At 43.5% G+C, this 20269-nt stretch overlaps 1 protein-coding gene across 1 annotated transcript; it reads left to right on the top strand.

Annotated features, from left to right (window-relative positions):
* Positions 1-1551: 1551 nt before the first annotated feature.
* On the top strand, positions 1552-19797 carry LOC132887375 (trans-1,2-dihydrobenzene-1,2-diol dehydrogenase-like). The gene is made up of 7 exons (XM_060922845.1): positions 1552-1641; positions 6563-6674; positions 6919-7082; positions 7250-7502; positions 13280-13404; positions 13507-13657; positions 19688-19797. Exons 1-7 carry the CDS (start codon positions 1552-1554, stop codon positions 19795-19797), a joined length of 1005 nt encoding a protein of 334 aa, XP_060778828.1.
* Positions 19798-20269: the final 472 nt, after the last annotated feature.

Here is a 20269-nt window from a genome sequence, read left to right as displayed (position 1 = left end):
AGCCATAAACATTTTGGTGGCTGCAGCAGCCATTAAGGTTTTGGCTGAGTCAGCTAGCCAGCCAATAATTTCATCAGCCAGCCATTATCCTGAAAACAAACGGCTTCGGGGTCTACTCCGCACAGAAAGGCCCTTGCCGGCCATGGGGATCAAACCCGGACCCTCTTGCTGTGAGGCGACAGTGCTAACCACTACACCACCATGCTGCCTAGAAAGTGTCTTTTTATTTTTAATTTATTTGTTCATATGTTTATTTAATCTTTTTCCCCCAACTTTGTCACGTGATCATACTTTTTTTGTTGTTGTTGTGGAAGAGAAATAACCTAATGAACATACAGCTAGAAGAAGAAGAACAAGAAATCTGTTTAAGCAAGTCTCAGAAAGTTTTTACTGTGGTTCAACACTGCCCCCTAGAGGCATATAGAGTTGATCAGGTTTAAAAAAAATCAACTTCAGGAAATCATAATTTGATTATAAATTCCATATAACACATATATGTAGTGTATAACATATTTAAGACTTAAATTTGCAGAGATCATAGATATTATCTTCTTTATCAGCACTTTAAATTGCAGATTCACCTAAATGGAAGATTTCAAACTGAGGCCAAGTTTGTGTCAAAACTTTCATTAGTTGATCTGAATAAATCATTATGTTACTGTGTTATCACTGACTCGCCATGAGGAATTGACCGAAGGGGAAAAATTAGGAAGAATTCAATAAATGAGGAACAATACTCGATAAGAATTTAAAGACTTTCTTTCTTTCTTTCTTTATATATATACAACAGTGGTCAAGAACTCTAAATGATTTTGGGGGAAAGCTGGTCAGATTGGTTGTAGCTGGTCATGCTGCCAGGTTTGATGACTATTTGAGGGGTTTAATTCACTTTCTTGCTAGTTCTAACAGAGCAGACTGGTCAGGTTCAATGGTTTTATGGAGTTTTGGTCACTTTTAGGCTGGTCATACTGGTTCTAGCTGGTCAGGCTGTCAGATTTGATGGTTTTAGGGAATTTGGTCACTTTGAGGCTGGTTCGGCTTGATTTTTTTTTTTTTAATTTTGGTCACTTTCATGTTGGTTATACTGGCTCCAGCTGGTTGTTCAGGCTTGATGGTTTTACAGGGGTTTTGACCAGTTTCAGGCTGGTTCTGGCTGGTCAGGCTGTCAGATTTGATGGTTTTAGGGAATTTGGTCACTTTCAGGCTGGTTCTAGGTGGTTATACTATGGGGTTTTTTTTTTTTTAAAAGAGTTTTGGTCACCTTCATGCTGGTTAAACTAGTTCTAGCTGGTCAGGATGTTCAGGTTTGATGGTTTTACAGGGTTTTATCAGTTTCCAGCTGGTTCTAGCTGGTTGTATTGGTCATATTTGTATATTTTATAGGGAATTTGGTCACTTTCAGGTTCTAGTTGACTCATGAATTTGTCACCCTCTTCTGGTCATCTTTTTATATGGCAAGTCCCCTAAAAGAGAAAAAACACCTTTATTTCACTTGTGTGTGTGTGTGTGTGTGTGAGAGAGAGAGAGAGAGAGAGAGAGTGAGTCGCGATCATGGTTGTCCGTTGGGGAATCTGCTCTGCTGGGAAAATCAGTCACGACTTCACAGTGGCGTTGAAGACTCTTCCTCCTGAAGAACACCAGGTACTGCAGATGAACACACTCACTTCCACAAGTCACTTCACCTTACACTTTCAGGACTCTTTTTTATGTGATTAGAGTGCATTTAGTCACTTGGGGTGTGTGCATTACAGTTAAATAATTAACGATAAGCTGGAGTGATGGGGCCTGATGCATTCCTGGACTGCATTCTTTTCCAATAACACCACATCCCAAAGTGTTGTATTCCTTTTATGTCACAGCAATTTGCCGATGTTTTCACTTAGTTATTTATTAAATGGGATTTGCCATGGAAAATACTTGTTTTGCTCATTTTTGAAATATGTCGATGTGACTTGGGGACATACTGGGATTTAGTGGACTGTTACCTTCCCAGTGTCAGTAATGGTGTTATGAGTCGAAACTCTAACTGAACTACAAACATGGGTTCCCAAGACTACAATGCCCAAAGTCTAACGCACTCTGATGCCTCTTCAACTCTCGTGCAGCTTCTCCCAACTCCTGAGAAATATGCTGGCGATGCCCTTAACTGTAGGGGATTTCTGCTTCAGTGCTCCATGTACTTCGCTACCATGCCAAACCTCCCTGACAAACATAAGATTGCAAAGTTTCTCTCTTTTCTCACCGGTAAGGCGCTACAGTGGGCTAGTGCAGTATGGAAGAGTGGAGAGGAGCATACCACCTCATATGAGCATCTTCTAGAACTATTCAAACGATTGTTCGATCACAAACCTGAAGGAATAGAAGTCGGTGAAAGTTGACTCACTATCACCCAAGGGGCAAGAGGAGTAGCCAAGTATGCACTGGATTTCCGAACTCTTGCAGCCACTAGTGGATAGAATGAGCCGGCTCTGAAAGCAGTGTTTTGCCAAGGTCTTTGTCCTGAAATACTGAGTGAACTGGCTTGTAGAGATGAACATATTACTTTGAACTCCCTCATAGACCTCGCTATTCGACTGGATCATCTACTTTCCAGCCAACCCTCTCTCAAGGAGGACACCAGACCAGCTCGGTCAGCTGATGCATCCACACCCATGGAGGTTTCTCAAACTAGGCTGAAACACTCGGAACAAGAGAGAAGGCGATGCGAGGTGCTATGCTTCTATTGTGGGAGTTCCAACCATCATATAGCACAGTGTCCAGCCTGCTCTATTTGCAACAACTCTGAGCCTGTTCCTGACATGGCAAGTCCGGTGAGAAAATTTAACTCCCAAACATTGAAAGTACCTGTGTTGTTGAAACTGTCAGCCTCGACCCACGTGTTATCTGCATTTGTTGACTCAGGGGCAGAGGGCAACTTCATAGACAGTTCGATCATCCAGGAGTTCAACCTGTCCACAACCCCTCTGCAGAGTCCACTCAGCATCAGAACCATCAACAGAGGACCTATTGGAAATGGTCTCATCACACCTAGAACCACTCCTGTTCGCATCCAAGTAGGAGCTCTCCATTCTGAACTCATTTTACTTCTACGGTTAACCATGACATCATCCTGGGTTACAGCTCCACGACCCTCTGATATCTTGGCAGGAGGTTTTTAGTAAGGGTAAGGCTTGTGGCCTATCACCACATCGCCCTTACGATTGCGCCATTGATCTCCTCCCAGGCACGTCACCTCCACACAGCCGCATCTACCCGCTTTCCCAGAAGGAACAGGCTGCAATGGAGGAGTACATTCAGGAAGCACTCAAACAGGGTTACCTTCGTCCCTCCAAGTCACCTGCCTCTGCAGCATCCTTCTTTGTGGAGAAAAGGGGGGGAGGCCTTTGACCTTGTATAGACTTCAGAGGACTAAACCAAAATATCTGTAAAGTACCCATATCCACTTCCACTGGTTCCCTCTGCTTTAGAACAACTACGTTTTGCTAAAATCTTCTCTAAGCTTGACCTGCGCAGTGCATACAACCTCATCAAAATCTGAGAGGGCGACGAATAGAAGATGGCTTTTAGCACCACTGCCAGCCATTTTTAGTACTGGGTCATGCCATATGGCCTTTCTTCAGCACCCAGTATTTTCCAATGTCTCAAACGACGTGCTGGGGAAGTTTGTATTTGCATACATCGACATTCTGATCTACTCCCCTGATGAAGTAAATCACCTGGAACACATCAGGTCAGTTCTGAAGCGTCTATTCAAGAATCGCCTCTACATTACAGTTGAGAAGTGTGAATTCCATTTACATCAGATTTCATTTCTGGGTTACGTCATCAGTGCAGAAGGAGTCAGCATAGATTCCTCCAAGGTGTCTGCTGTCATGTCTTGGCCGGTACCCACATCTGTGAAGGAGCTTCAACGTTTTCTAGGTTTCGCTAACTTCTACCAACAGTTTATCGGAGGTTTCAGCACCATCATGGCTCCCTTAACCGCCCTGCTAAAGAAAGGTCCCAAGTGTCTTCTCTGGAACCCTGCAGCTGAGGGACCCTTTGGCTGACTCAAGACTGTGTTCACCTCAGCCCCCATCCTACAGCATTCTGATCCAACCAAGCCTTTCACAGTCGAGGTGGATGCCTCAGAGACTGGAGTGGGAGGGGTGCTATCCCAACGCTTCAGCAAGAATCCAAAGCTTCGCCCTGTGGCTTTCTTTTCTAAGCAGCTCTCATCAGCTGAGAGGAACTATGACGACAGGAATCGTGAACTACTAGCCGTTAAGCTTGCCCTCGAGGAATGGAGGCACTGGTTAGAAGGAGCTACACACCCCTTTGTGATACTAACCGACCACAAAAACTTAGAGACTGAACCCACGTCAGGCCCAATGGGCTCTCTTCTTCACAAAGTTTGATTTCATGATCTCCTTCCATCCTGGGCATAAGAACACTAAGGCTGATGCTCTGTCCCAAACCTTCAGTCCAGCACCTTGTATCCCTGAACCTCATCCCGTTCTTGCACCAGAATGCTTCATTCAATCACTTGGGAAATGGATAAAGAGATAAGAGCCTCCCAACCCCGAAGGGCACTCCTCTGGGCACCACCTGATTTGCTATACGTCCTCAAGCAACTTCGAAGTAAACTCATCACATGGGCACATGCATCTCCTGCCACAGGTCACCCTAGTAGTCAAAGAACTTACCAAATGCTAAGGAGTAAATACTGGTGGGAGAAGATGCGGATCGAAATTAACCACTTCATCGCTTCCTGCTCCAAATGCGCCCAAGCAAAGGTTCCATGAACCCTTCCCTCTGGTAAACTGTGTCCCCTCCCTGTACCTCAGAGACCATGGTCCCACCTGGCCATTGACTTCATCACAGACCTATCACAATCTCAGGGTAAAACAGCAATCATGGTTACTGTGGACCAATTTTCAAAGGCTCTGAGACCCATTCCCTTACCAGGCATTCCTACTGTGTTTCAGACAGCAGAACTGCTGTTTCAAAAGGTATTCAGGTAATTTGGTATCCCTGAGGATATTGTCAGCGACTGTGGTCCCCAGTTCATATCACAGCTATGGAATGTCTTGGAGTGTCAAGTAAGCCTCACGTCTGGATATCATCCACAGTCCAACGGCCAGGTGGAACGGGCCAACCAGGAGGTTGGTTGTTTTTTTGAGAATCTTCTGCATGAGGAATCAGGGGGACTGGTCTCGTTTCATCCCGTGGGCTGAATATGCACAAAATTCACTCAAACACTCAGCTACACAGTTAACACCTTTCCAGTGCATACTTGGCTACCAACCACCCTTGTTCCTGTGGGATGACTCACCAGCACAGGTACAGGCAGTGGAGGACTGGTTCTCCAAAAGCCAAGCAGTATGGGAGGAGGTTCACCAGCACTTTGAGGTGGTGAATGCCAAGTACAAGGAGTATGCCGACAAACACAGAGGTAACAATCTGGAATTTTCACCAGGTGACAGAGTATGGGTATCCACACATGACCTAAGGGAACCCAATTCATGCAAGAAACTTCAGGCATGCTATATCGGCCCATACAGGGTGCTACGTCACATCAAAGAGGTCTCCTACAGACTAGAGCTCCCACCGCACAGTCGCATTGCTCCTACATTCCATGTGTCATGTCTGAAACCCACTACTCAAGGTCCACTTTCTGAGAACACTGTCGTCCAAGAACACCAGCCTCTGAGTGTTGAGGGAGAACCCATCTACAAGGTAAACAGAATCCTTGATTTCAGAAGGAGGACAGTTGGAATACCTGGTAGAGTGGGAAGACTATGGACCAGAGGAACATAGCTGGGTAGAAGGTAAGGACATTCTAGACCCCCTGTTGATACAAGAATTCCACACCCAGCACCCTGACAAACCTGCACCAAGGGGAGAGGATGTCCTGAGAAGATTATAGCTCCCAGAGGACGCTGTCCCCTGCACTTACATCCATGAGTGCCTGCATTCTGACACCCAATCTGTAACGGCCATAGAAAGAAAATAGGTGGAGAGAACAGGCCAGTTACAAAAGTTTATTTCATGCATAGAATCTCCTCTCATTTTTATTCTACCACCTCTCATTAACATATGACCACCCATAGCAATCTGAATCAAGAAAATGGAGCTGTGCTAACTGTTGACCATCAGTCCACAAAGTATAAATAAACTTTTCAAAATTTCCAAAAATTCAAATGGTTAAACTCTGTGTTGGATATTGTAATCCATTTCCCCTTTGGGCTTGAACACTAATTTGCTTGCATGATCAGTCAAAGCTCTCAGGTGATGTTAACATTTCTTTCCCTGATGCTTAATTTAGATAAAATATGTATTTGGCATTTGCAATTTTTGCAAATTTTGCATTCTATTTCTTAAAAAATTAAAAAAAAAAACAATAATCTTTGGGTTATAAAATATGAAAGAAGCACTGCATTTTAATGTGATATCTTTTTCTTTCCTTTGTTGGGCTTTGCTGGCACAAATTCAAATTAGTTCCCCAAAAATGTCAGTCATTTCATGTTTCCTGTTCATGTCTTCCAGCTGTATTAATGACTTGAATGGAAATGAATTTCAGGTGGTTGCTGTGGCAGCGCGTGACTCAAAGCGAGCAGAAGAGTTCGCCAAGAAACACTGCATCCCTAAAGCGTACGGCAGCTATGAGGATCTGGCCAAAGATCCTGAGATAGGTCTGGAGTTTATAATGCACCTGAATGTAAAATTTATTTCTACAGTGCTTTGCAAAAGTATTCATCCCCCTTGGTGTTTTTCCTGTTTTGTCGCATTACAAGCTGGAATAAAAATGGATTTTTCAGGGGTTGGCACCATTTGATTTGCACAACATGCCTACCACTTTAAAGGTGCAAAAAAAACAACCCTACACTGGGTACTTCTGCTCTAAATCATACTATCTGACTGTATCTCCATTTATAGATGTGGTGTATGTCGGCACCATCCAACCCTATCATCACCCAGTAGGAATCCTCTTCCTCAATGCTAAGAAGAACGTTCTGTGTGAGAAACCACTAGCCATGAATCTGAGAGAAGTGAAGGAGCTGGTGTCTGCAGCAAGGACTAATAACGTCTTCTTGATGGAAGTAAGCAGGTTTGCACAATATGTATTGTGCACCAGTTTTTCGAAGATTCAACAAGACGTTCCACTTGTAGCCATGCTAGTTAAGCAGATTTTTATCGGTTCTAATCCTTGAGTATGCCTCTGCCTCACAGATATGCAACTTTTCCTCACCTCTCTTGTCCTGTCCAGGCTGTGTGGACACGCTTCTTTCCTGTCTCGATGGAGATCTCCAGGTTGCTGGCACAGGAAGCAATAGGGGAGGTGAAGCTGGTGAGAGCGGACCTTGGGGAAGACCAGAACACCACCCCTCGCTTTGTGGAGAAGGAGCTGGGAGGAGGTGCACTGCTCAACCATGGCATCTACTGCTTGCAGTTTGTCCTCATGGTGTACGATGGGGAGAAACCTGAGAGCGTCCAGGCTACTGGAGTCTGTCTAGACACAGGTAGGTGCTCTGAGTTGTGACCAAAGATTGCACCAAACATGCTACATCAGCATGAATACATCTTGAATACTCTGGCTGTGGTTAATAACTAAAAAACTAATTTCCAGAAAAGTTGGGATATTTTCCAGAATGCAGTAAAAACAAAAATCTAATTGTTAATTCACATGAAATGGACTAACAATTATATTTTGTAAACATAAATGAAGTTAGAATTTGATGCCTGCAGCACACTCAAGTTGTGACAGAGGCATTATTACCGTTTTATTACATCACGTTACCTTTTTAACACTTAACACGTTTTATTTGTATGGGATCTGAGAATACTCATTGTTGCAGTTTTGCAATTGGAATTTGTCCATTCTTGCTTGATACAAGACTTCATCTGTGGTCACCATTGTATGATTCTCCTCTTCATGATGCACCATACATTCTCAAGAGGAGACAGTTCTGGACTGGCAGCAGGCCGGTCAAGCACATGCACTCTGTCTATATGAAGCCACACTGTTGTAGCCCGTCCAGGACGTGACCTGGCGGTGTCCTGCTTAGACGTCACATTGATGGCAACATAAGTCCCAATATATCAATGGCACCTTCACACACATGCAGCTCACCCATGCCCTGGGCACTAATGCGCCCCACCCATCACAGATGCTGGCTTTTACACCTTTCTTTGATAAACTGGATGGTCATGCTCACCTTTGGCACTGAGAACTCTATGTCCAGTTTTCCTGAAAACAAGCTGAAATGTGGACTCATCTGACCACAGCACATGTTTCCACTGTCTTTTGTTCCAACAGAGATGAGTTTGGGCCCAGAGAAATCAGTGTTTCTGCATAGAATTGATGAATGGCTTCCTCCTTACACAATATAGTTTCAGGTTGCATTTCTGGATGCAGCAGCAGACTGTGCCTGCTGAGACTCCAGAGTACATGTGGCTATATTTGTCACATTAGCAGGACTGTTTCTGACACAGTGCCACCTGAGGGCTCAAAAGTCATGTACATTCAATACTGGTTTCCAATCTTGCCCTTTACACACTGATGTCTCTGAATTCCCTGAATATTTTCACAATATGACTAGTATCTCAATTAGAATATCATGAAAGTAATTTTTTTTTGTAATTTAATTAAAAAAGGTAAACTTTCATATATTGTACATTCATTACACAAAGTGAAATATTTAAAAAATATATTTTTGCTTTAATTTTGGTGATTATGGCTTATAGCCCATAAGCAGAAATCCAGTATTGCAAATTATTAGAATATTTCCTAAGATCAATCAAAAAAGGATTTAAAAAATGTCTTGGTTGGGGCTCATTTACCACAAATTACTGCATCAATGTGACATGGCATGGAGGCAATCAGCCTGTGGCACTGCTGAGGTGTTATTGAAGCCCAGGTTGCTTTGATAGCAGCCCTCAGCTTGTCTGTATTTTTGGGTCAGGTGTTTCATCTTCCTCTTGACAATACCCTATAGATTCTCAATGGGCTTCAGGTCAAGCGAGTTGGCTGGCCAATCAAGCACAGTAATATGGTCAGCAAACCATTTGGTAGTAGTTTTGGCACTGTGGGCAGGTGCTAAGTCCTGCTAGAAAAGGAAATCAGCATCTCCATAAAGCGTGTCAGCAAATGGAAGCATAAAGTGCTCTAAAATCTCCTAGTAGATGGCTATGTTGAATTTGGACTTGAGAAAACACAGTGGACCAACACCAGCAGATGACCTGGCTGAAATCAGAGACTGCAGAAACTTCATGCTGGACTTCAAAGACCTTGGACTCTGTGCCTCTCCTCTCTTCCTCCAGACTCTAGGACCTTGATTTCCAAATGAAATGCAAAATTTACTTTTATTTGAAAAGAGGACTTTGGACCACTGAGCAATAGTCCAGTTCTTTCTCTCCTTAGCCCAGGTAAGACGTTTATGATGATGTCTCTGGTTCAGGAGTGGCTTGATATTAGGAATGTGACAGTTGTGGTCCTTTTCCTGAAAAAGTCTGTGCATGGTAGCTCTTGATGCACTGACACCAGCCTCAGTCCACTCCTTGTGAAGCTCTCCCAAGTTCTTGAATTGACTTTTCTTGACAATCCTCACAAGGTTGTGGTTATCTCTGTTGCTTGTGCACCTTTTCCAGCCAGCTTTTTCAGCAGTGACCTCCTGTGGCTTACCCTCCTTGTGGAGGGTGTTGATGAGCAACTTCTGGACAACTGTCAAATCAGCACTCTTACCTATGATTGCTGTTGTGTGTACTGAACTAGACTGAAAGATAAATGGTATCCATACTGTTTGACTCAAACTCTAAATTAAATACTCCTATTTTGTGGGGTTTTTTTTTTGCTGTAGGTCATAATGATTAAAATAGAAAAATGCCTGAAACATTTTAGTTTGTGTAATGAGTCTCGCATATATAAAATTTTCACTTTCTTAAATAACTGATGGAAAATGTTGAACTTTTTCACGATATTCTAATTGTTTGAGATGCACTAGATACTGTAGGTTTTGAAAGACCTAAATTTTCTGCAATCTTGTGTGGAGAAATGTTCTTTTCAAATTTACTAACATTTCTCTCATGAATTTTGGCACAAATGGGTGAGCCACAACCCATCCTTGCTTGCAAAGACTGAGCCTTTGGTGCATACTCTTTTTATACCCAATCATGATGCCCTCACTTGTTACCAATTAACCTGCTTATTGTGAAATCTTCCAAAATGGTGTTACTTGAATATCCTATTGTCAGGGATAGGTTGGATATGGATGTATGTGCAGAAGTAGTTTTATTAAGGAAAATAAATACACAGGCAGACAATCCAAATCGGCAGGCAATATCATAAACATGGAACAAGCACAGGATTGGGTGAAGCACAAACAGAATATCACAGGCAAAAACAGAAACACAGAACAGGAAAAATATTTTGGAATCAGGAAACCAGGAAGTCAACACAGGAAAATGAGGTAAAGTGTCCAAAAGGCACTGCAATACTTCGCACCGAGTGTGCATTTTCAGTCTCTTTATATTGGCACGCTGATGCATCTTAATCATGTGCAAGTCAGCCTCATTAACATCACACGTGTGAGAGTCCGCTCGGCACGTGTGCGCAGTCTGGAGCACGCCTGACAGTCCTTCTGGTGCGCACGCCAAAGCATGCAGGTCTGACAGCCCCCCCCCAAGAGCTCCCTCTGGGAGCAAAAATCCATCCTTCCTGGCCCCAGGGATGAGGGCCTGATGCTGGGTGCCATGCCACCAGTGAGTCGCTCTGAGCCGGCATGGCACCGGATACTTGGCTCAGGTGGGGGCTCGGGCTCAGGACAGAACTTGGACTCTAGGCTTGAAGTGGGCTCGAACCCTGAACTTGACTTGGACTCTGGACTGGACCTTGGACTGGATGAGAGCTCAAGCTCTGGACCTTACTTAGACTCTGGACTGGATACGGGCTCAAGCTCCAGGCATGACTTGGACTCTGGACCGGATACGGGCTCGAACTCTGGACATGACTTGGACCCTGTACTGGACTCCGACATGGGCTTGAGCTCTGTCTGTGCATCATTCTGGTCCTGGTCAGGACCCAGCAGTGAGACAACAATGTCTTCATGGCCAGCTAAGGCAGATGCCACCCCATCGTCCTCTGGCACCGGTTCTGGAACTGGCTCAGGTTGTGGCACTGGCTCTTGTGCTGGAGCTGGCACTGGCTCTGGAGCCGGCACTGGAGCTGACACTGGTACTGACACTGGCTCCAATGTTGGCACTGGCACTGACTGACGCTGGTTCTGTCACAGACTCTCGTACTGGCACTGACTCTTGCACTGGTCCTGGCTCTGGTTTGTGCTCTGGTTCAGGGAGGTGGCTCTGGCTCTGACACAGGTTCTGGTTCAGGTGCTGGCTTTGGGATTGGCTGTGGGACTGGCTATGGAACAACAGCCTCTAGGAGGAGCTCTGGAGCAATGGCCTCCTCTGCTGCCGCTGCCTCAGCCTCAGATGGGATAACGCCCTCCCAAAAAATTTCATGGGGGGTCCTCCTTCTCTAAGGACTCAAACACATACCAGAGGATGTCCTGAAAATCATGTGAGTTCTGAAGGCATGGGTGCTCTACTCTTATGAGGGACTGGGCCCATTGGCGTACTCGTCCAGTCAGCCAGGAAATCATGCAGTTTACCCAGATGGGTTCTGGAGGCTTGGGTTCTTCAAAGTCTGCATAAATGAGCCCACACTGCATGCTGAATCCACAAGGGTGATACTCTTGCTCATAGGGTGTTGGAGTATCTACTCCAGTATGCTGCTGGAAAAATGAGGCTAGGGGCTGAGGTACAAAATTCCAGAAGTGGTGTGGCATGGCGTACTGGAACCCTTTTGCTACATCCATTGTTTGGTACAGTATTCTGTCAGGGATAGGTTGGATATGGATGTATATGCAGAAGAAGTCTTATTAAGGAAAGTAAACATGGGTAGACAATCCAAATCAGCAGGCAATATCATAAATGAGAAATGAACACAGGGTCAGGTGAGACACAAACAGAATATCACAGGCAAAGACAAAAACGGAAACGCGGAACAGGAATGGGAATCAGGAAACCAGGAAGTCAACACAGGAAAATAAGGCTTAGTAAAGTGTCCAAAAGGTAGCGCAACACTTCACACCGAGGATGCGTTTTCAGTCTCTTTCAGTCTGATGCGTCTTAATCATGTGCAGGTGAGCCTCATTAACAGCATGCATGCAAGAGTCCGCTCAGCACGTGCAATCCAGAGCATGCCCGAGAGTCCTTCTGGTGCACATGCCAAAGCACACAGGTCCATCCATCCATCAATTATCTGTAGCCGCTTATCCTGTTCTACAGGGTTGCAGGCAAGCTGGAGCCTATCCCAGCTGACTATGGGCAAGAGGCAGCATACACCCTGGACAAGCCACCAGGTTATCGCAGGGCTGACACAAACAACCATTCACACTCACATTTACACCTACAGTATGGTCAATTTAGAGCCACCAATTAACCTAACCTGTATGTCTTTGGACTGTGGGGGAAACTGAAGCACCCGGAGGAAACCCACGCAGACACAGGGAGAACATGCAAACTCCGCACAGAAAGGCCCTCGCCAGCTGCTGGGCTCGAACCCTGGAGCTTCTTGCTGTGAGGCGACAATGCTGCACGCAGGTCTGACATCTGTAAACTTTTTAACTCTAATTTTGCCTCCGTCCCAATTTTTTTTGAGTTTGTTGAAGGCACAATGCAAAAAAAATGCTATTTTAGCAAGTGAAAATATCTTAAATAGTTGAAACGATCTAGCATTTCCTATTGGAAGAATACAAGACACCAATTCTGAGATTATTAAACCTAGTTCTAGATTCCAACCAACTTATTCTAAGATGTCTTGTCAAGTAAAAATATCTGTCCATGCAGCAAGGTAATTTCACTAGCATTAAGTAATTTTCTACTCATTCATTTTATTTTTTTGCAGTGCATCAAATTCTAACTTTATATTTACAAAATACAATTATATTGGTCAGTAAAACTATTGTAAATCTTTTATCTTTGTTCTTTTGTCAGTGAAATAGAGGTTCACATGAATGAATGAACAAATCACAGATTTTTGTTTTTAATGCATTTTGGAAAATATCCCAAATTTTCTGGAAATGCGGTTTGTAATTTAAGACAACTTATGTTGGTAGTGGACCAAAGCAGCTCTGACACATTTGAAAACTGAAAGAAGCAGAAAACAAGGGGGGAGGGAGTAAACCCCTGACAGACTGAGTAAAGCATCTTCTTCCCTTCTGACTGATGTGGACTGCAGGAGTGGATGAGAGCATGATGGTCATGCTGAAGTTCTCTTGGGGACGATTAGCAGTGTGTACATGCACATCAGCTGTGAATCTTCGAAACGAATCCGTAATCTTTGGGACTAAAGGAACTATTCGGGTAAATCCACCAGACTGCTGTAGCTTTGCTAATGTTAACTATATAGGCCCAAACCACATTGCTATGCACTCATGTAACATTCATGTACCATGTTTTTAACAGGTCCCTGATCATATGTGGTCTCCCACATCCCTGACTGTAAATGGGAAAGAAACTCACTACCCAGTACCTGAGCCATACCTGCCTCTCAACTTCAAAAACAGCACTGGTTTGAGATACGAGGCTGAGGAAGTGAGTCAGTGTCTCTTCAAAGGTGAGGACCGAGTTAATCGGACACAAATGTCTCAAATATGGAAATGCCATTGAGGTGTGCTTTTAAAGCACACCCAGCTGATTACAAGATCATGGAGTCATGACCATGTATAGATTCAGATGCATGATATAGTATATAATATTGGGGAAACCATGATCTAAAGGTTAGAGAAGCAGCTTTGGGACCAAAAAGTCACCAGTCTAATTCCCTGGACCAGCAGGAATGGCTGAAGTACCCTTGACATGCTCCCTAGGGCTGCTCACTGCTATGGGTATCTCAGGGTCTTGTTGTACATCGCTCTGGACAAGAGTGTCTGCTAAATGCCAGTAATGTAATGTAATATACACATTACATCCATACAATAGATGGCAAACTTATATCAAACCAACCACCAGATGGTGATCTCTCTGCCCAATGTTTGAATAGAATAGAATAGAATAGAATAGAATAGAATGTCTTTATTGTCACTATACCCATGTACTATGAGATTAAAAGCAACTCCAATAACAGTGCAAACAGTGTGTAGAGGAGAAGAAGGAAAAAAAAAGTGAGGGTGTAAGGGTGGGTAAGGTGTACAGTCCTGAGGCGTATGTGTTGTGTTTCACATTATGGAGTGAGGTATTGCACATTATAAAGTATTGCACAGAGAGAGTCATATTATAAGGTATTGCACATTATAAAATAAAGTATTTCACATTATGAAGTATTGCACAGGGGGGTTAGACTATAAAGTCAGAGCATATTCGAGTTCAGGGTGGTTATGGCTTTTGGAAAGAAGCTGTTTTTGAATCTATTAGTTTTTGTCCTGATGCACCTGTAGCACCTCCCTGAGGGCAACAGGTCAAACAGATCAAAGCCAGGGTGGGAGCTGTCCTTGATTCTTAGCTCTGCTAAGGCAGCAGGAGGTGTAAATGTCCATCAGGGAGGGGAGAGGGCAGCTGATGATCTTCTGTGCTGCCTTTACTACTCTGTGGAGCCTCTCCCTGTCTGCAGCAGTGTAGCTGCCGTACCATACTGTGATACAGTATGTCAGCAGGCTCTCGATGGATCAGCAGTAGAAGGTCAGCAGCAGGTTGGAGTCAAGGTTGTGTTTCCTGAGGACTCTCAGGAAGTGTAGCTGCTGCTGAGCCTTCTTAATGACTGCTATAATGTTCTCTGACCAGGAGATGTCAGTGGAGATGAGGACGCCGAGAAACCGGAAGGTGTGGACCCTCTCCACATACTCATTGTTGATGTAAAGGGGGGCTAGGTCAGTGCTGTGCTTCCTGAAGTCAATGATGAGCTCTTTGGTTTTCTTGGTGTTCAGAGCGAGGTTATTCTCTGAACACCAGGCTGCCAACTTCAGGACCTCCTCTCTGTAGGTTGCCTTGTCTCCCTTTGAGATGAGTCCGACCACTGTGGTGTTGTCAGCAAACTTGACGATGAGGTTGTTGTTGTGGGTCGAACTACAGTCGTGGGAGTAGAGGCAGTACAGGAGGGGGCTCAGCACACAGCCCTGTGGAGAGCCGGTGCTCAACGTGCGGGTGGAGGAGAAGTGGGGGCCAAGTCTCACAGTCTGGGGCCGGTTGGTAAGAAAATCCTTTATCCAGGCACATGTGAGAAGGAGGAAGTCGAGATTGTCCAGTTTTCTGACAAGGATGTCCAGGATTATTGTATTAAAAGCTGAACTGTAATCCACAAAGAGAGTATGCAGATGTACAGTGGGGCAAAAAAGTATTTAGTCAGTCACCAATTGTGCAAGTTCTCCCACTTAAAAAGATGAGAGAGGCCTGTAATTTTCATCATAGGTATACCTCAACTATGAGAGACAAAATGAGAAAAAAAAAATCCAGAAAATCACATTATCTGATTTTTAAAGAATTTATTTGCAAATTATGGTGGAAAATAAGTATTTGGTCAATAACAAAAGTTCATCTTGATACTTTGTTATATACCCTTTGTTGGCAATGACAGAGGTCAAACGTTTTCTGTAAGTCTTCACAAGGTTTTCACACACTGTTGCTGGTATTTTGGCCCATTCCTCCATGCAGATCTCCTCTAGAGCAGTGATGTTTTGGGGCTGTCGCTGGGCAACACGGACTTTCAACTCCCTCCAAAGATTTTCTATGGGGTTGAGATCTGGAGACTGGCTAGGCCACTCCAGGACCTTGAAATGCTTCTTATGAAGCCGCTCCTTTGTTGCCCGGGCCGTGTGTTTGGGATCATTGTCCAGACCCTCCAGGATTTCACGATGTTGCGATTTGCAACTTCAACGCAAATTCAACCAATCCCCGTGAATTCAGGGCGGTGTTGCAATTATATCCAATCACCACAACTTTCCCGCAAATTTGACCAATTGTTGGCGTCGTCTTGAGGTGACGTCGACAAACTACCTTCCACCTTACTTCCGTGTATACGTTCAAGAGAAGCAGCATGTGCACAGTGTTGCCAAATTAGGCGGTTTCCCGTCTAATTGGGCGGTTTTATGTGCATTTTGGCGGGTTTTGAACATATTTTGCGCTGGAAAACGTCAGCAGTATCTGGCAACATTGCATGATGTGCGAGCCAGTGTTTATGTAGGCTTAAATTCTGTTCCTGAAAGTGTGTTATGTTTACAGTGAAGGACTGTGTGCACTTTACATTATTTTTTACTTAATACAAGAAATTAATGGATGCCAACATTTTTGTCAAAATGGTATCTTATTTTCTATTGTTTAGGCAGCTTCAGCATCATACTGTGAGATTCTGTTCAAATTTTTTTTTTCTTCTATGAAGCCTGAGCCATTTATTTTATTAGTTTATAATTATTGTTTAATTTAGTCTTCAGGAGAGACTGCCTGCACACAGTACTAGTATTAATAGTTTTTTTTTTCTTACATGAAAGCTGAGGCATTTATATTATATTTTAAGGTAACTTCATGTTGTGCTGTGAGGTTCTATGCACTTTAACTTTTGAACCAATAGGTGCATTTGGATAAGTAAAGCCTATTTTTCTGCATTTTTGTAGTCCTGGTAATCTTTTATATTGGTAAAGTTGTTTATAGGACCATTTCTCAGCGTCTTTGTTTTTTTAATCAATAGTTTTTCAGTAATAACTTAATATTTAACATAATCACTCAATTTTAATCACAAAAAGAGAAAATCGCAACAATTTCTCGCAACTTTCACTTCCTCCCACAATGTAATTGCAACAAAAACCTAAAAAACACTGCAACTTTCATCGCAATTTTTTGGAACCCCCCCGCAACATCAGACATTTTAGCCCGCAACAATCACAAAAAAGGCCCGCGAAATCCTGGGGGGACTGATTGTCATGCTGAAAGACCCAGCCACGTTTCATCTTCAGTGCCCTTGCTGATGGAAGGAGGTTTTCACTCAAAATCTCACGATACATGGCCCCATTCATTCTTTCCTTTACACGGATCAGTCGTCCTGGTCCCTTTGCAGAAAAACAGCCCCAAAGCATGATGTTTCCACCCCCATGCTTCACAGTAGGTATAGTGTTCTTTGGATGCAACTCAGCATTCTTTCTCCTCGAAACACGACAAGTTGAGTTTTTACCAAAAAGTTCTTTTTTGGTTTCATCTGACCATATGACATTCTCCCAATCCTCTTCTGGATCATCCAAATACTTTCTAGCAAACTTCAGACGGGCCTGGACATGTACTGGCTTAAGCAGGGGGACACGTCTGGCACTGCAGGATTTGAGTCCCTGGCGGCGTAGTGTGTTACTGATGGTAGCCTTTGTTGCTTTGGTCCCAGCTCTCTGCAGGTCATTCACTAGGTCCCCCCGTGTGGTTCTCTCTCTCTCTCTCTCTATTAGAGCAATTGGATCAATCTACAACGGAGTCTCAACCCTGACTCCTAAATGGTTCTTTATTTTAAAACCAGCCAAGGTTGAATCAAGTGTTCCAAAGGCTTTGCAGCACAAAGATAATTCTTAAATGATCACATATGATAAATGAGAATCACGTATTTCTCTCTCTTAGTTGAAACAATCTTAACTTTGCGATGCTTTTGGGGAACATGACTCAGAGTTGTTTGGCTGTGCTGATCGATCACTAAAGTCTTGCTGTACCACCAGTTGAACACACAAAAAAAATCTAAAAACATAAAGTGCTATGACTGCATCGACAAATATGGTAAGCACTCCTTAACATCACTATTTAGAATATCTGGAGTCATACTTGATCAGTTTAGTCTCTGTATTAAACAAAAGATAGGGAATTTCAATGAAATAAGGACAGATGTGTTCCAGTAAACACTCAATTTGTATATGCAATCACTGTCTTCCACTTTCACATCTTGTTGTGACTTAACAGCTAGGGCTTTAGATAAAATTAAAAAAAAATACACAAACAGTGCTAATATCAGTTATAAAACAAGTAGACTGCATGTCGTGGCTACCTGCCTAACACTACGTTCAGACTGCAACCTGAAACGACCCATATCCGATTTGTTGTGAAATCCGATTTTTTTGTTAGGCCGTTCACATTACCAATTATATGAGACTTGTATGCGATCTCCAATATGAACGGAAAACGACCCAAAAGTGTCCCGCATGCACAAATTGACACGTAATAAGCACATCTACGTAATACGTAAACAAAAAAAAAAAGCGCACTCGTTTAATGATTTCTTTTTTTTTTTTTGTTGGTTTAATTATCTGGTTAGTGTTAAAGTGTGAGGTCTCGTGTGTGTTTTTGTTTCTGAACTGATTAATATTTCGTCATATTAATAAACATTTTTATACATTTTTATAAATATTTATTTAGATTGTTTATAGCCAGCTGAATTCTGCAACTTCTCTCAGCGCTGGCTCAAGGTGCAGAAACACCAGTGCAGTTTGCTATGGAGATGAGGCGAGACCTGGCGATGTGGTTTTTGTGGCGGCGGCGGCGGAACTCACACAATAATCTGATTAATGTGGGCAGCAGACTGAGACCGAAGGTGTCAAATTACTGGAAATTTCCAGAACAATCTTATAATACAAGATGGTTTAAGTTATAAATCAGTTATAGAAACTGTTTTATTTAATCAGGCTAACAGATCAACATCCAGGTCCCTACCAAATCCACCATTAGCTTGATCAATTCTATAAAAGTCTATTTAAATTCTGAAAACTGTACAAATGTTGTTGTTTTCCACCAAAGAGGCGGGATTAGCCAATGCAGAATAGTGACGGTTGTCTCTTGTTGATGACGTGTAGGTCGCATGAATGCGACCTGTCCGGTCAGACTGCAGTCGCATGTGAAAATAACGGATATGCATCGGATTTAGGACCACATATCCAAGCGGCCTGGATCGCATGTGAAAAAATCGGATCTGTGTCGTTCAGATTGTCAATAACAAATCGGATACAGGTCGCATATGGGCAAATAAAATCGGATATGGGTCGTTTCAGGGTGCAGTCTGAACGTAGTCTAAAGGCCTCTGCATGCTCTTGCGACAAGGCTTTCGCAGATAGCTTTTCGCAGACAGTTGTAATTTATCGTTGAGCGGGGAGTAATAGGCGTGCGCGATGTTATTCACTGCCACAACACAAGGGGGCGTGAAGTCGCTAGGAGTAGTTGGTGGGTGTGGTTAGTGGAGTGTTTATCCTCCGGTTACTTATAATGACTAGAACTGGAGTCGTATAGATGTACGTACTTCCTCAATCAACCGCTCTTCGTGCTGCTCCATCTTCGCTCGTGTTTTTAAAAATGGTGGTCGTGAAAACAAACCAAACCGGGAAAGTAGTGAAGCGGAAGTGCATGTACAGCGGATGTAGAGTGGACCAATCAGAGCCCTCTTGTCTGCGACGCTGTCTGCGAGGCTTCTGCGGTGGTCACAATTTTTGGGAGGTGCGCGCAGAGCATCTGCGAAGGTGGGGGGGCTACGCAGACACTGTCTGCGACGCTATCTACGAGGACTGGGTTGTCAGCATAAATTGGCCTTAAGTCAACGCTCAAGTTCTAAACCTTTTCCGATCACTGTGTTAAACATGGTATTATGTGAGTAACCTAAATGTCATCTTTCCTTTGTTGTGGACATGCCGTCTTCTTCCCCCAGGACTGAAGGAAAGTCCCTGGATGTCTCACTCGGATTCGGCTCTGCTGGCTGAGATAATGGATGAATGCAGGAGGCAAGTCGGAGTGGTGTACAGCCAAGACCTCCAGTAACCTTTATCCCGTTTGGACGGAATTTGTACAATTGTACACGTGAAGTTCCATAGCATTTTTCCTTATGTCCGAAGGGCTTAAACTCATCATTGTGATGGTGTGCCAACAGTTTACTTCAGCAATAAAATAAATGTATGGTTTTGTTTCTGCCTCTTTTTTTTTTAATCTATAAATTGATTCCTTACTTAAAAACAGCAAACACTTGGGACATTGCGTTCTAGGTGAATAAGCCCTGGGGTGGTCTCATGCAGCTTGACATGATTTCAAAAAACTCCATGCAGTTAAAAATGGCAGTGTGAAGGCCATGGCTGCAACATGCATACCGTACAGCCTACAGTCCAGTGTCACATGCCCTATTTGAATACTGGACTGTAAATATGTTTAAACAAAGTACACAATTGAGGATAATAAAGACGGAGTCATGACAGGTGTTTATTCAGTCTGACAGTGCAGCAGAGTAAGGTTGATATCA

Source organism: Neoarius graeffei, chromosome 6 (genome assembly GCF_027579695.1).
Source record: "Neoarius graeffei isolate fNeoGra1 chromosome 6, fNeoGra1.pri, whole genome shotgun sequence".
In the NCBI taxonomy this organism is placed as follows: domain Eukaryota; kingdom Metazoa; phylum Chordata; class Actinopteri; order Siluriformes; family Ariidae; genus Neoarius; species Neoarius graeffei.
Note: the sequence above shows the minus strand (reverse complement) of the source record. Positions and strands in the feature narration are given on the sequence as shown.